The 17,619-nt window shown below is 40.9% G+C and overlaps 1 protein-coding gene across 1 annotated transcript in view; it reads left to right on the top strand.

Annotated features, from left to right (window-relative positions):
* The window catches only part of hadhaa (hydroxyacyl-CoA dehydrogenase trifunctional multienzyme complex subunit alpha a), a 29,982-nt gene extending 15,804 nt beyond the window's left edge, over positions 1 to 14,178 (top strand). Inside the window, 13 exon segments of the mRNA XM_049589957.1 lie at positions 1,765 to 1,821; positions 2,846 to 2,955; positions 3,044 to 3,178; positions 3,287 to 3,458; positions 6,594 to 6,680; positions 7,304 to 7,444; positions 7,575 to 7,643; positions 9,626 to 9,739; positions 10,157 to 10,238; positions 12,388 to 12,502; positions 12,583 to 12,596; positions 12,599 to 12,703; positions 13,399 to 14,178. Coding sequence (XP_049445914.1) covers positions 1,765 to 1,821; positions 2,846 to 2,955; positions 3,044 to 3,178; positions 3,287 to 3,458; positions 6,594 to 6,680; positions 7,304 to 7,444; positions 7,575 to 7,643; positions 9,626 to 9,739; positions 10,157 to 10,238; positions 12,388 to 12,502; positions 12,583 to 12,596; positions 12,599 to 12,703; positions 13,399 to 13,544 — 1,347 coding nt within the window. The 3' untranslated portion in view covers positions 13,545 to 14,178.
* Positions 14,179 to 17,619: the final 3,441 nt, after the last annotated feature.

Below are 17,619 nucleotides of genomic sequence, written 5' to 3'. Positions count from 1 at the left end.
CTTGAGAATTAAATGGCTCACTGAAATGTGTCTCTGAAAACATCTGAAGGAGGAAATAAGCCACGAAGCAGCTGAATCTGTCGTCAGAGAATCAGCTTTATACAAATAAGGAGCAGACGCCCATCTCTCAAAACATTTCACAGGGCTATCAGAATACATTGTATGGCTGTTTATATAGACAGTGAATGAGAAGCATAGACATGGAGGATCAGATGATTTTTCTTGTCTTCATGATATTGTAGTGATCAACATATTAGGCCTCACCAAGGGGCACCAAATATGTAGGGATTTAAATTCGGGCTTCACACAAAGGCACCAAATATGTTGTGGTCAACATTCCTGGGTCTCACATGAAGGCACCAATTATGTTGTGAACATAAATTAGGGGCGTCTCATGGAGGCACCAATTATGTTGGAGTCAATTGGCTATCGGAAAAGTAATTAATAATTATTAATAATAATTAATAATTATGTAAAATAATGTGACTTAACATTAAATCACCTCATGGGGCACCATTCCCATAAAGCGAAAATGATAGCCAGCAAGATATCAGTCTCATAAAAACACTAAACTATTAATTTGGAGTTTTGATTAATAATTGAATTAATGACAAAATATAATAATAAAATTAACAGTAAAGCCTGAAGGATTTTGGAGTTCTTGACGCAGCAGAGGTTGACTATTCATTCACTCAGTAAACAGTAAACAGACAGCAGGTATGATTCCAAAGAATTATATTTATTCACAAACTAGCAAAGGAAAACCAAACACACAAATTCTAACTAACTTTATACAACCCCAGTGTGTGTGTGTGTGTGTGTGTGTGTGTGTGTGCGAGAGAGAGAGAGAAAGACAAAGGCAGGTGTGGTGATCAAAGAGCCGTTTGGCCTACAAAACAAAATGGCATACAACAGAGAACTACAAGATTGCCGAATCAAAGCTGGCTTCAGGTTGGGGGAGGTGTTTGTCTGACTGTGTAGTCAGGACAAAGACAAAGGAAAAGAAGCAGGAACTTTGAGATGCCTGTTTGGGTGTAGCACTGTTGAAAGCCTATTTGTTAATGCGTCTATGTCAATGTGACGTGTGTTGCAAACAGTCTGGATTAGTGCAGAGATTCTCTGAGGAAGCTGGTCACTCGAGGTCTTTACAGAGTTAGACGCTGGGTGCTAACTCCCTCGGTTCTCTTTGTTGCTAGAAAGCTAGTTGCAAACCTTGTGCTTGCAAGTCTAAGTTCTCTGGTTCAGGTTTGCCTCAGCCTTGAGCGTGGGCACATCATAGTCCAGTAAAAAGAGAGTCTGTGAGCAATTGCCCAAACCTTTGATGGTTCAGGGCAAGGAGCAAGGGTCTGAGCATCTGGGCTGGTCCAGGCCCAGCCGGAAAGAGGTGTGGGCTGCTACGCAGTTCCCGAGTAAGAGAGCAGGACTGTCTGAGGGGAGCAGACCTTCTACAGATACCTGTGACATCACAGAGTCACATGTCACTGTAAAAGTCCTGTCCAATCAAGTTGTGAGACTTGTGTCTTACTGAGGTGAGACATCTTGGAGATGGGTGTCAATTAGCTGTCTTTGTTTGGAGAACAAAGAGCATGCAGAGAAGAAAAGCCTTTAAATGTCCACTTTAGATTTTACCAAATGACAAATCATCTGTGGTCCTGTGAATCCCAACAATACGTACTCCTATTTGTAACAGATGGACAATTTGTAATGTCTTTATGAACTCTGTCATATGTGTGTCACTCTCTGTTTTATGTTTGAATGTGTTAGTGTGTGAAGACTGGAGTGGAGCAGGGCAGAGAGGCAGGTTATCTGACTGAAGCTCAGGTGAGTTTCTAAAAAATGTCCATTAACCTTTTTTTTTTTCCCTTCCCCTTAGTTGTGAACTTTTGCAGTAATGTTTGTACCCCAAAACAGCGACTAGGATATTCATCACATTTAACAATTTAGCTGAGAGGTTTCAGTTATGAGTCCGTAACTAGAAAAGTTTGCAAGAAATTTTGACGGGTGTCTGCTGCACTGTAATTGATATGTACTGCCTACTACAAGTATAGCAAACTACATGTACTACATACTACATCTTCTACAGGTATTGAGCACTAAGTGTGTTTAATGTTGTATGTATCTACAAAACATTATAATATGTATTTAACATCCATTATCCCAAAAGTAGCAATAGTAGTAAAGGCTTAGACCAGGCAGCTGACTTAATGGAGGTCAAACTTCTCAAACACCTCCTTTTCCCACCAAAATTGTGAGTCCAACTGTCAAAATATGGATACCACCAAAGAGAAGAGATTCTCCCAAATGCATAGATGTCTTTTTTAAGATGGTGGTGTCAAAAATGTGATCATGGTCGCAGGTTACAAAACTGGTGCCCCCAGCTCTTTTCAAGAAATTTCTCTGCTCAGTTTACATAGGAGTGAATGACAAAAAAATGTCTCTCCTTTTGCTTGGAAGCTCACTGTGCCAAATGTGTAAGAGAGTGTGATTCCACTGTCACATTTCTACAACCAGCACAAATGTTCCTATGTTTTGGTGTATAAATTGTGTATGTAGAGTGAAAATCGTGTTAGTGGGAGTGATTTCTTCAGAATATTTTAAGACCTTCCAGCTCCTCCACACTCTAGCGATGATGTCACCACTCTAGCTTTCTTCCATAAACAGCCATTATAAAATCTGAAAAGTCTGAAAAACATCATGAAATGTAAACTATGATTGATGATGATGAATTATGGCCCTGACTCGTATCTTATGACAATATGGGAAAAATAATAAAATTGTGATAATTCGTTCAGCCCTAGGCTATTTGCATCAGCTATATTCTTGTCTATTTTTGACCCTTACACAGAGTTTTGGGAAGCTGGCAGCGACCTCAGAGTCCAAAGCTCTGATTGGCCTTTACCATGGTCAGGTGGCTAGCAAGAGGATGCAATTCGAGACACCAGAGAAGGAAGTAAAGTAAGAGAGAGGGGGAATATTACCCCAAACATTTGCTATATTGCCTTAGTGTCAGCAAAAAGACTGAATAATGTGTTTTGTGTGTCAGGAGGCTGGCGATCCTCGGTGCAGGGATAATGGGTGCTGATATAGCCCAGCTGTCTATAGATAAAGGCCTGACCACCATCCTAAAGGACACCACAGAGAAGAACATCAGCAGGGGATATGACCATATCTACAGATGGTAAGATGCACATGCAAATTTTATTATTCCTCAAAATTGCTTAAAGCACATGGCTCCCGGATCAGCTTTTAAGTGTCATTCTCAAACGTGTCCTGTGTTTGTGTTCAGTCTCAATTCAAAGGTGAAGAAAAGAGCCATGACGTCATTTGAGCGTGACACCAAGATGTCCAATCTCTCAATTACGCTTGTCTACACTGGTTTCCAGACTGCTGACATGGTGATAGAGGCCGTGTTTGAGGACATCAACTTAAAACAAAAAGTCCTGAAGGAGCTGGAAGCAGTGAGTACAATCTCATGCTCTGGGGCCGTAGTCACAAACATTCTGACAATCCCCTCAAAGAGCTCCTTACTCAGACTAACATTTTTTAGTAGTCCTAGCTTAGGAGTGATTTAGGAAAGCTCTCAGAGCAACGGTGAGCAAGGAAGAGACAGAAACTTTTACCTTACTGAGGGGGTGTGGTTGACCCCCGTTGCTAAGTATGATGCTTTCTTTTAACAGATGTGATTGGTTGTCACAGACACACCCTTTTGTGAGCTTGCAAGGTGTGGACACCCAGTGGAAATAAAATGAACTGCTGGCAATGAAAGTGTTGTCATTGTCAGTGTGATCACTCTGCTGATGGAAGGTTGAGACACACCAAAGTCATCACTGCTGCACTGTTGCATTTCTCCAGTTTTTCAAATATCTTAGCGTTGTGATCATTTTACTTTTGGCGTTGAAGCATTGGGGAAATGTGTGTGTACCCCTAATGAGATCAACCACACATATTATCCCTGCATGATCTAATCTGTAGCATTTCATTTACTCACTGCCATCCAGCGTTAGGAGAATATTTCTCCGACCTCTTTGTGTTTCCACCATTTTCTCTTCTGCTTAAGAAACTCTTAAGCCTCTTAAAAGTCCTCCTCCCTGCTCCTAACAGTGTTTCAGCTCAGGAGCTCTTTTAAGATCTAAGACACTTTGTGAATAACTGGACCTAGTCTTAACGTTAAGGGGGGCGCTATAGTAACCGATTATAATTGCAAACTTTCAATGGGCATATCTCATGCCCCCGTATGAGTACTTGTACTTTGTAGGCATATGACCACACATATTCTGAGGGGACCCCTCCATTATTGACCCCATCAAACAAAATGGGGGCGCTAGAGTGCTAATTTCTTATCTGGGCCTAACCGCCATATCGATTTTTACTAAACTTGGTAGATATGTAGAACAGGACGCCTCAAGGTGACTGGAGAAATGTAACTCTAATTGGCAACTGGGTGGCACTATATCAACAGAAAAATGCTTAAAAATGGCTAAAATGTGACCGATCGCTGTGGCTCTCCCTGTGGCCCAATGTTTTGGGTTTTTTTCTAATTTTTGGTATGACTAAGTCATGGTATGCTATACATAATCACGGAACTGTCAGTGTGTCATTCTGTCTGTCCCACATTTTTCTACTCACTGACGTGGTCAATATGTGAAACTGCACATAGGCATTGAGGACTGGCATAGGTAGAAGGTGACAGAACTACCAATGGGTATGGACTAGTTCTAAGAATTTTCTTTGCCACAAGGAGCAACTCTTAGCACTAGGAAGCTTTGTGAATACGGCCCCTGGATTTTACCTTTAGAAGAGTTTCAGTTTGAAAGTTTGGACGGACAGAAATTCTTGAATTGTTCTGCATTTTTTAAAAGATGTCAGATATTAGCTCTCTGACGATAAAATTCTGTATATCAGGGTTGTAGCAGTATACTGGTTTCATGGTGTAGCGTGGTGTAAAAATTGACAGTTATACTGTGTACATTTGCTTGTCTGTGGTTTCAAAAACAAATCTCCAGTCCTCCTCCACTGCCTGTCACACTTTTTACATTAACTTCCATTTTAAAAAAGATTTCAAGTTCAATCAAAAAAAGGTTTGTTTTCATTCCTTTAAGGGTCATTGTAGTCTTATACTGTGACACTGTAACGATTTAAATAGAATAGAATAGAATAGAATAGAATAGAATAGAATAGAATAGAATAGAATATATCTTTATTGTCCAGCATGGGTGGAGATATTGTCTTCAGCACACCAGACACAAAAGACATCACTGTAAAAAGCAGACAAATAGTCATTAAGACAAGCACATAAAGTGATTTAAATCAGGAGAGATTCTTGCTGAGAGAAAAGAATATTTATTAACATGTTCACATAAGTATGAGAAATGTGAAAAGTCTTTGGTGATTAGACCCCATTGTGATGTCATCTATTCCAGGAGGGTGGTAAAGATGTGGTAGATTAGGAATCCCCCCTAGTGAGTCTAGACACTAGTGGTGATGATGAGATAAGATGAAGAGGGAGCTGAGGATCTGGATGTGAAGAGGAGTGAGATTTTGATGAACTTGTTCTGGGCTCTTGATAAGCTGACTGGAGGTAAATGGGGTGGAGGAGGGCGCGACAATTCTGCCTAAAATGGCAGCTGACAGGAGCAGAGAGGAGAACAGGTTTAAAGTTTGGCAGCAGCAGCAGCATGAATGGATGAAGGAGATCGTAGCAAAATTTGACTGGCTAACCGATCCACCCACAGTCAGCTGAATGGTGGGAGTGGGACAGAGAGAGAATTGTGAATGGATATCGCATAAAGAAAGTCTTCCTGATTGAGCTTATTGTAAGCTGAGCTTCATTACAAAACACTTCAACACATTAGATCAGCTCATTGTCTGTCAATGGTTTAAGACTCATTAGTCACTTTGTTGAATTAAGGATACTGATGACACTTGGGATGACTTGAGGACTTATTCATTTTTGTGGTGTTAAAGTCTCATGCAGTTGCAACCCCACTGTATATCCAGTGCTTTTGTCCAGTAAAATGGTTTTAGTCTATATTTAAAAAGTATGATCTGCAATGTACTCCGGCTTCCTCCCACAGTCCAAAGACATGCAGGCTGGGGATAGGTCAATTGGTGACTCTAAATTTGGTCTGTAGGTGTGAACATGAATGGTTGTCTGTCTCTATGTGTCAGCCCTGCGATAGTCTGGCGACCTGTCCAGGGTGTACCCTGCCTCTCGCCCAATGTCAGCTGGGGTTGGGCCCAGCCCTTCCGTGACCCTCAAGAACATAAGTGGTTACGAAAATGGATGGATAGATCTGCAGTGTATTGATTGTCACTTTTATCACAATTAGTTACCAAGAATTGCTGTTGACACTTAAAAGTGGAACAGCAAACACGTACTCATTTTCTATATTCTTCGGAGGCAGGTCAGGGACACATTTTGGCCGCAGAACTAAAGATTCACCCTCTAAAGTCACCTTCACGGAGGTTTGAACAGAAACCTTCAGGCCCAAATCATGAAGTACTTTCCTCAACCTTTCGAAACTACCAGGCGTTCATTTCCTGGTAATCAAATGCATTTTATGGTATTTATCTTTTCCTCTCTTTTCCCACAGGTTACCCCTCCTCACTGCATTCTGGCCTCCAACACCTCGACTTTGCTCATCAAGGACATTGCTGCTAACAGCAAACGCCCTGAAAAGGTCAGACAAGTTTACCCCAACCATTTTTTTCACTGTAGTGTAAAGATACTGAAAATGTTGTACTGTACCCTATCAGTCAACATCTTACATACTGAGCAAAGAGTGAAATGTAGATTTCTCTTAGCTTTTATTTTAGTGAAAATGCATTGTGACTTTTAAAGGAATACTTCGTCCCCTAAATGATCATTTGTATATCAGTTACTCACCTCATGTTACGTTGAATTCACAAAGAAAATTTTGTATTTCTCGTATGCCTCCGGTAAATAAAAAATGCAAAAATGTAGAAAATTCTTGATGAATTGAAGTCATAGGGGTCCAATCGTATGCTCCATGCCAGTCGTATGCTCCGTATTTCCCAAACAGCTGAACTTATGTTCTCTTCAAATCCAGACCACATTGACAAAATAGTCATTTAACCTTACCGAAAATGGGAGCTGCTGGTCTAATGCTGCCTCAATCAGTTTGTTTGTTTGTGTTATTGTGTGACTGTGTGACTTTGGTGAATCCAAACCAAGCCTTTAAAATACCAAAGTTAGCCACAATGTAAAGTATGAAAGACGTTTTTGAAGCAAACCTCGCTGATTGACCTGTGTGTGTGTGTGTGTGTGTGTGTGTGTGTGCAGGTGATCGGCATGCACTATTTCTCTCCGCTGGAAAAGATGCTGTTAATGGAGATCATTGCCTCAGATAAGACATCTGAAGACACCCTGGCCTCTGCTGTCAGTTTAGGCCTTAAACAGGGCAAGATTCCCATCATTGTTAAGGTGAGAGCAACACTGAAAGTGTACTTAAAGCAACATTTTTTAACGTTACTTTCTACTACATTAATCTTTTGGTGTGTTTGTCTGTGTCTCGTCTCTTTCTTTTTCTGGTCGCCAACCCCCTGAACCACAGGATAGCCCAGGCTTTTACGTCAGTCGCTCTTTCTACTTCATGACGGCTGAGGCTGTGTTACTTTTGATGGTAAGCAAAGAACTCTTCGCAGAGACCACAGATATAATGCAACACAGATGATATTTGTTTCTCTTATATGGGAAAAGTTGGACATCACATCTCCTTGAAAATAACAGTTACTTTTATATTCTTAGAAATAAAACTTCAGAATATATTTAAGTTGAGTTAAGTCTGAAGATACATTAGCCAAGGATGGATGTGCCAAACGGTCACTCCGTGTGCAGATGGTTAACCACAGCGATGGGGTGATTATAAGGCTGTAAATCTTCTTGTAAATTGATATTTTCCTCTACTTTGGACCTCTTGTAAACACACAAACTGAGTTTAAGGTCACTACTTTCTTCTTTTCAGAACGCTTTCTAGGGTGAAGCCATCCCAATGATATTTGTGGCACCTCACCGTTGTATGTCCGCCAGAAACAGCGGTTGAACCATGGGGGGGGATCAATACACCATAGTATCTCAGTATTTTGCATGGTGATATTGTATTGTTACATGGACACCAACTGTTGATCTTTTATTATATACATTATTAATTTTTTCAAACACACATTTTATTACAAATTTGGTACTAGAATAATAAAATCAATTGCCGTTTTAGTCCACTAGATGGTGCTGATGTTTTTTCTCCTGGTGAGGTCAGCAGTGGTCTCTGTCAGGGGCATTTGGCAGGAAGTTCTTCAAAACAATAGCCCCTTTTACACTGCCAGATTTTTGGCGAATGTTGGGCTGTTTTGCCGGCAAGCTGTGAGTGTTTAGACACACAGAGCCGGATTGGTGAGTTGATCTAAGGTGTCCAATTTTCCGCCTCGTAGGGTAGTCATATTGGCGGAACCCTTTTGGTTTAAAAAGAACGAGGTGCCCTTCCGCCACTGGAGGAGCTGTTGATGACTTGTGGGAGGAGCTGTTGATGACACTGCACGGGTGACCCACTGGCAGTGGATAAACAGGAAACAGCTGATAGCAGGAATGAGCAGCTAGTAGCAAGAGGGAAACACAAACCTGATAGACATTGTAAAGATGAGCAACTGAGGAGACAAGGAATTGTGCGCCCTCCTTGCCCTCGCAAACGAAGAGGCCATTAACCGTCAAATTACAGGAACGGTGAAGAACGGGCTGACTTACGAGAGAATCGCCGAAGGACTGACCAGCCACAGCTTCCCTCCCACGTCATTGTTTACGTCACACACTGAGCTACACGTTTTGTTACTTGCTCACGCCCCCCATTGCCCTGAAAAAGGCACATTCTGTATGAATATAAGTAGGTAGGAGGCATTTTGCTGCACTCCCCGATTTTGTTTTTATACTGCCATTGCTGAAAGAAGACTGATTGGGCTTTCCTGCAAATTTGCACAATTCCTATTTAAAAAGGGCTAAAGATGGAGACACCGGAAAAAGAAATCAGAAATGCACCGTTAGCGTTTAAATCAAACGTCTGGATTCATATGAGAATAAAATACTCCGGGAGCACTGCGAACACAAGGGCTCATCTCACACACCACCATCCAAACCTGTTCCGCCGAAAAATTAACCAACACTGGATACACTCAACTTCACAAAGCTACCATCCAACCCTGAGAGAGCTAAGAAAATGACATAGTTCATCACCTACTTCATGTGCAAAGATACATACAGCGTTGTTGAAAATGAAGGCTTTTGTTACATGCTAAAAACACTGGAACCCAGGCATTTGACTCCATCCAAACGTCTTTTTCACTGACACTGAATACAGAGAAGTGAAGCATAAAGTTGAGAAATCTTTGTAGACAGGGCCTAAATGCAGGGTCTTTAAACATCATAACATTATGCAACATCCTCTAACTGAATCCTCTCTCGGGCAAATACATAACCGGAAGTCATTCACAGAAGAGAGGTTACAGGTTTTGGTCTTCCCAGCTCATAAACACCACCTGTGGGTTTGATTTTTAGATAATGCTCATATGTGCAACTGACAGCTTACAGCCTCAAAATGACCTATGATTTGTTTCACAGGAAGGTGTGGGCATAGAGAAATTGGACTCCTTTTCAACTAGCTTTGGTTTTCCTGGGGGCGTGGCATTGCTGGCAGATGAAATTGGAGTTGATCTCGTAACAGCAGTTGTAAAGGTAATGTACGTGAATGCCCGTGTAGTTGAATTCACATGATCATGTGGACTTGGTGATAAGACTGTTGGGGTGGAAGGGACACTCCCCCAATCCCAAATGGATCCCTTACAGACTCGTTGACTCAAGCCCTAAGCTTGGTGGTGTCCCAATTCTCTGTCATGTTAGCTCTTAACCTGATGGAGAATTGGGACACCACTTCCCACAACGCGCAAAGCCAATGGGAAGGGCCAAGACAAGGGCAAAGGGGAAGAAATGGAATTGGTCCTTGGTCTGTAAGGGCTTAGGGCTTGAGTCAATGAGTCTGTAAGGGATTCATTTGGGTTTGGGGGACTGTGTATTATCTCTATGAGCTTTATTTTATGAATACAGTTACCATTATAATACATCACACTGATGTCGATGTATGTGCCGGCACAGTCCATAGACAATGCTTGTGGCTCTGAAGGAGGAGCTCCTGCCGTGATGATTTTAAAGGCCCTTGTGGAGAGAGGCTACAAAGGTAAAACTTTAATGAAAATAATCGTCAACATAGTCGTTATTTTTTTGTCTATTAATTCATACTACTGATGTGTGATTTAAAGATTCAGCTTAGCGTGTAGGTGTACTGCTGAAATAACTGCATTCAGACCCAAGCGCATAGATGTAATGCTAACAACAACAATCAATCAATCAATCAATTCAATCAATTGTATTTATAAAGTCCAATATCACAAATCACAGTTTGCCTCACAAGGCTTTACAGCATACGACATCCCTCTGTCCTTTGGACCCTCACTGAGGATAAGGAAAAACTTCCCCCAAAAAAACCTTTAACGGGGGAAAAAAAACGGTAGAAACCTCAGGAAGAGCAACTGAGGAGGGATCCCTCTTCCAGGACGGACAGACGTGCAATAGATGTCGTACAGAACAGATCAACATGATAAATTAACAGTAATCCGTATGTCACAATGAGACAGAAAGAGAGACAGAGAGAGAGAGAGAGAGAGAGAGAGATGCAGGACAGACGGTAATGACAGTAGCTTACAACAACATTAATGAAAGTAATAATATTAAAATTATAATTCTGGGTATTGTGGTACAATATGTTGAAAGTCTATATTAATATCTGACAGTATACATATGTGACAATAATCATATGTGTATAATAACAGTAGAAGTATGACTAATGACTAATGATGGCAGCAGCAGCAGGAGGCATCTGGCAGGACCACGGCAGCAGCACAACCACACACGTCACACTATCCAGGCACCGCTGCGATATAAGTTAACCTGAGAGACAGTGGAGCACAAAGGCTCCGGGGAAGAAGCCGATTTACTGACATGCAGTATGGCCGAGTTAGCAAGATGCAGTAACAGGACACGAGAGAGAGAGAGAGAAAGAGAGAAGGAGAGAAGGTGCCCGGTGTATTATAGGAGGTCCCCCAGCAGACTAGGCCTAAGTCAGCCTAACTAGGGGCTGGTACAGGGCAAGCCTGAGCCAGCCCTAACTATAAGATATGTGGAGACAGTGCCTGCCTCCCGGACTGCAACAGGAAGATGATTCCACAGGAGAGGAGCCTGATAGCTGAAGGCTCTGGCTCCTGATCTACTTTTGGAGACTTTAGGGACCACGAGTAACCCTGCATTCTCAGAGCGCAGTGTTCTGGTGGGATAATATGACACTATGAGCTCTCTAAGATATGACGGAGCTTGACCATTTAGAGCTTTATAAGTTAACAGTAGGATTTTAAATTCAGTTCTGGATTTTACAGGGAGCCAGTGCAGAAAAGCTAAAACAGGCGAAATATGATCTCGTTTCTTAGTTCCTGTTCACGTGCTGCTGCATTCTGAATTAGCTGGAGAGTTTTTAAGGACTTACTAGAGCTACCTGATAATGGAGAGTTACAGTAATCCAGCCTAGAGGTAACAAAAGCGTGGACCAATTTTTCTGCATCTTTTCGGGTCAGGATAGGCCTAATTTTCGCAATATTACGCAGATGAAAAAATGCAGTCCGTGAGGTTTGTTTTAAATGAGAATTAAAAGACAGATCTTGATCAAATATTACTCCGAGGTTTCTTACGGTAGTGCTAGAGGCCAGAGCAATGCCATCTAGAGAAACTATGTCATCAGATAAAGAGTCTCTGAGTTGTTTGGGGCCAAGAACAATAACTTCATTTTTGTCTAATTTAACATCAGGAAACTGGTGCTCATCCAGGTTTTTATGTCTTTAAGGCAATTATGAAGTTTAGTTAATTGATTAGTTTCTTCTGGCTTCATCGATAAATACAACTGTGTATCATCCGCATAACAATGGAAATTTATAGAGTGATTTCTAATGATGTTACCTACCTACTTATCATGTCCAGGCAGCACATATTTTTGGTTACTAATCTATAAGCTGAATCAATATCTTATATCATTATCGTCCTCCTCTGTTCATTTCCCCACAGTTAAAGTACAAATATTTGCAATTTCATTTAGGATGTCCATTTTTGTCCATCTGAGATTATTTTGCCAGTAATGAGAAACAATATTTAGGCAGTGACTCCAAAAACAAACTAGTTTTAACCTACTGTGACACTGTTTTGTTATTAACTGTATGCTCACACAACCTTCTTGTATCACTCAAAGCCCAGTGAGTCTAATATGTGTTCATTATCAGTTGCAGGTCGTAAATCAGGAAAAGGCTTCTATATCCATGACAAGAAAAAGAAAGACAAGAGAGTGAATCCTGAAGCTGAAGAAATCCTTCAGAAATACAAAGTGGCAGCTCCTCCAGGAATGTAAGACAACATCCTCTGGTCTGATCGGCTTGTCCCTCTGATCTTTGTCTCTAAAAAATGATCATGTGTGTTTGTTGCAGTAAATCAGATGCTGACGGCCAAATGAGCAAGTTCTGTGTCTTCAGGAGGGAATACTGAGAAATCCAATAGAGGGAGACATTGGAGCTGTGTTTGGTGGCAGCTTCCCTGCCTGCCGCGGTGGTAGGTCTCATACTTACACATACTGAACGAGAGCCATAAAATACAGGTCAAAGGTTTGGAACATTTGTTGTATTGATAACGGTTACTTTAACAAAAATCAAGTCTTGATGGTTTCTGTCAACACTGTGCCTTTATTTAGTCTGTTCAATCAACAGAGCAATACAAAGAACTACCAAAATGTAATGCAACAAATAGATCACAGTAAGTCTAGATGGACAAATGAAATACACAGTGTATTCTCTCTCTTCCTCCACGTGCGACTTGTGCAGGCAATCAATAGGTGCGTTTATGTAGACCTAATATTCCACCGATAATCAGAATAATTTCCCACTCAGAATAAAAAAGCCTCATGTAACCACCTCAGTGGGAGGAGACCGGTGCGGTCCATATCAGATCAGAGGGAATTTTCAATCAGGCAGAGAGGGGTGGTGTAAACCTTTTGATAGTCAGTTTAATAGGAAACTATTACTGTATAATATCTGTGTAAACGTTTAATCTGATTCTTAATTCTTTCTGGCTGGAATAAATATAATGTTCTGCAGGTTTGCCCCACATAGGGTTAACACTAGGTGACGTAGTCATTGAAATAGTAGCCCTATGTAACGTTGTTGTAAAATTACAGCCCTGAAATACAAAGCTTTCTCTTTATTGTTGATGCTGATTCCACTTTTGCTTTTTTTACTTTTTTGCTTTAGGTCCCTTCAGGTTTGTGGACACGTTTGGTGCAGAGCGTCTTGTGAGCCACCTGAGGCGTTTGGAGGATGTGTATGGAAGCCGATTCACACCCTGCCAGCTTCTACTGGACCACGCCAAAGAACCCAGCAAGAAGTTTTACAAATGATCCAATTTTCAAACTCATAAAACTTTTTTTTTTTTTCCCACTTTATGAAACACAACATTAACTTGGTGACAGTGTGTCGGGTACAGGCAACAACTACCTCAATCACAGGAGCTTGGGAAGCAGGATGCGATTTGACCAGATAAGGGGGTGCACTGAGGCTGCAAGTCCACTTGTACTTACTGATAGTTTTTTAAGCTGATGTCTATCATTGAGTCAAATTAAGAAACTGTGCACAGTCACACTTCGATACTTGTTTTGATTGTTAAATGTTCATGTAAAACCATCTGATTTCAGATGAGTTCTTTGTCATATACTACACCACCCATAAGCTATAGCAAGTTCCGACCAATCACAGAGGTCACTTATAACAGATATTGTACAGTTTTGAGGCACTTCTACTTTACCTGAATATTTTAGTTTTAAGCTCCTTTAAACTTATTCCTCTAGAATTAGCTGGAGTTAATGGTTACTTTTCAGAACAATTACACAGTATTACAATTACAAAGTAATCAATTTAGTCATCTTTATTATTTAAAAAAAGGAAAATGGATCAATAATATCATTAGCAATGCTGTTTGAGATAAGAATTTTCTGGTTTTTGTATATCTGTCATAAGCCTCTGATTCATCTTAACTTCTGGGTTCAGTAGTGTCAGGTATCTTAGTATATCTTACTATATAATGACGAAAACTCTGTGTGTGGGTGTCTCTGATCCACGTTTTTCTCCTCACTGACTTGGTCAATCCATGTGAAATTTGGCACAGTGGTAGAGGGTCATGGGAGGAAGTGAATGAAGCAATATTACATCAATTGGCCAAAGGGGGGCGCTATAGCAACCGATTGAAATTACAAACTTTGAATGGGCATATCTCATGCCCCGTATGTCGTAGAGACATGAAACTTTGCACAGAGATGCCTCTCCTCATGAGGAACACATTTGCCTCAAGAACCCATAACTTGCGGTCATATAGATTTAGAATTTTTTGAAAAACACTTAAAATCAATCTCTTCTTAGGAATTTTGACCGATCTGCATGAAACTCAGTGAACATAATCTAGGGACCAATATCTAAAGTTCCCTCTTGGCAAAAGTTGGAAAACTCACTAAAACTGAGCTTCTATAAGGCAATGAATATTGCAGAGGGCGTGGCTCATCACATAAAGGTGTATAACATCTCAAGGGTTTCACCAATCACCACGCAACTTTGTAGGCATATGACCACACATAATCTGAGGGGACCCCTCCATTATTGACCCCATCAAACAAAATGGGGGCGCTAGAGAGCTAATTTCTTATCTAGGCCTAACCGCCATATCTCTGTTTTACTAAACTTGGTAGATATGTAGAACAGGACGCCTCAAGGTGACTGGAGAAATTTAACTCTAATTGGCAACTGGGTGGCGCTATAACAACAGAAAATGGCTAAAATGCAACCGATCGCTGTGGCTCCCCCTGTGGCCGAATGTTGCTGTTTTTTTTCTAATTTTTGGTATGACTAAGTCATGGTATGCTATGCTGTACATAATCATGGAAACTGTCACTGTGTCATTCTGTCAGTCAGTTGGTCATTCTACCAGTATGCTCCACTTTTAAGTCAATACGACATATAAACACTTTAACTATCTACCTTTCAGCGTGCTACCTCAACTACTAATATACAGTTTTAGCCCAACTATCCCACTATTGGCAATGGTACTACTGTACTTTCAATAAAGCAATCGTACTATCAAATTCACAAAACCTCTGAATACATTGCTCTTCTTAATGGGTTCATTTATATATGATTTTTGAGCTTGTCTAGAAAAACAATTAACATTTTTTTCTATGAAAACTTTTTTTCAAAATTCTGAGATTGTTATCTCATTAATTAAGAAAGGCAGAAAATAAAAACATCCGAATTTTCATAAAATTACCTCATTAATTCAGAAAAAAAACTGCATTTCTTTTCTAAAGAGAATGTATAATACTTTCATAGATGTGTAGGATATATAGAGCAGGCCAATTTTATATGGATATTTAGTGGAAAACTTTAATTCCTCTGCTGCAGATGTCTGGGTGCATTCAGAAACAACCTCTGTAAGCCACACTGGTAAGCACCTCGTTTTGTTACTGTCTAAACAGAGAGATACCTCACATGAAGAAACATCTGCAACAATCTCACACCACATGCGCAGCATTTATTAAACATCGCCATTTTGACGACTGATGCCCAGCAAAGTGACCAGAGAATCAGGACAAAGAAAACCAGCACGCTGCATGACGCTTGTTAGCGGGTGAAGTTTGTCTTCAGGGCTTTCTGTCAGAAAGGGATTCCTACTTTTAGGTTAGAAAAAAAATCGTGGTTTGGGTTAAAATGAAAAGATTTTAATGCCTGAATGCAAACTTCTCCCATGTGATGCCCACAACGGAAGCGGTTTCCACTGGGACACTAATAAGTGACGCACCTGGATGGGACACCTGTTGCCATGGTTTGAGGCTCATGAAGTCATTGAATTTGTTGTTGGAAATCCCCTCAAAATGTAAGTTAATTATGTCCACCAGGCTTAAGCCTACATGAATGAGTTCTGGTGTGTGTGTGAGAATGAGTAAGTGTGTGTGTTGTCATCTGTCAAAAGCTAATCTCGCAAACTACTGGACCAGTCAGCCTCATATTTTGTGTGCACATGAATGACTGTATCCTCAAGGACCTCTCTTGGTTGTGGTGATTCACAATTATTGGAAAACCTTTTATTGACTGCTTTACCGTCACTGACTGCTGACTCATCGTAACCGGCCGGTAGAGGCCACAAAACTTCCAGAAATCATCTTGGCTGAAAACAGTAAACCTTCCCTCTGTTGCAGGCGGGTCATACCGGTCACACCACACTGACTGTGTTTCAGAAGCCGATGTTTCGCCTGCCTGTTTGTAGGATCCCTCAGAGGGATTTGGTCATTTTCCTTGGTAGTTGTGCCTCTATTGTAAGTAAATAAGAAGGCAGTAAAAGGGTATCTTTGTTGGTGTTAGATGTGTTTACTGCCTTTATTTCCTACCTTGTTGTGCTGTAGCCTGTTGACAAAATTAGTACCATTTAAAGTCCAATTATGAATACATGGATTTACGATTTGTAGCTGTGTTTCAGTTGTTAAATTTGAAATTGTGATATCATAAGGTAAGAAGTATGGAACTGCTCCATAGACAATGAATTAGGAAAAATGTTCTATGTCACTGAGAGCACATATATGGGTATGTTATGGGTACATTATGTGTCAGAGCTGAGAACACAACAAAAGAGCTTATTTGGATATAAAAGAGCGAACAAACATTCTGTGCAACACATTCTCACTCCAGCCTCGACACATATTGACGTTTCATCATGGACCTTCCACATCCAGGTACGACATGCCAAGGTACCCTGGGTGGGTTGGTTGTTGATGTTCTGGGACGGTGTGTCAAGTTCTACCTGTTACATGCATTGTCTCCTTTCAAAATACGCTTCAGTTTTCACAGGAAATGTAATGTTTACATACAGTCTCTTTCAAAATAAGCACACTACGTTGGTACAACACAGCAAATTGAATAGGATTTGGCTTTATAATCTCACAGGACACAAATGCCGCTCTCCCAGGTGAAAGTCGTGACCTTAATTATCGTTCTTGTCCCACTGCGTCCCCCCTTACGCCGGCGAGTGCCATTAAACTCTAACTGCAACCGGCCGCGTATCATACTGATGTTTAAGGAAGGCTTTTTTTCATCATGGTGTTTACATGCACAAACACAAAAACGGGATACTTAAAAAACCCAATCAAAACCGGGATACTAAAGACCTTGTAAACACACTCAGTGTCCGATGCCACAAGTCACTAACCCAAGCGCCAAATTTTCGACGACTTTGGACGAAGACTGGGTTGTTGTCTGGGTTCACAAAACCAGGTTCTCATTAGTTGTCTATGGAGCAGCTCCACACTTTATACCCTATGATATCCCAAGTTTGAGACTTGTCTGGTTTCTGGCTTTGAGAGAAAGTTGCTTGTGTTCACAGATATTGATTGAACCTAGGCCTGGAAGGGGGATCCCTTCTCAATTGCTCTTCCTGAG

This window comes from Epinephelus fuscoguttatus, linkage group LG11 (genome assembly GCF_011397635.1).
Source record: "Epinephelus fuscoguttatus linkage group LG11, E.fuscoguttatus.final_Chr_v1".
NCBI classification, from domain to species: Eukaryota; Metazoa; Chordata; class Actinopteri; order Perciformes; family Serranidae; genus Epinephelus; species Epinephelus fuscoguttatus.
Note: the sequence above shows the minus strand (reverse complement) of the source record. Positions and strands in the feature narration are given on the sequence as shown.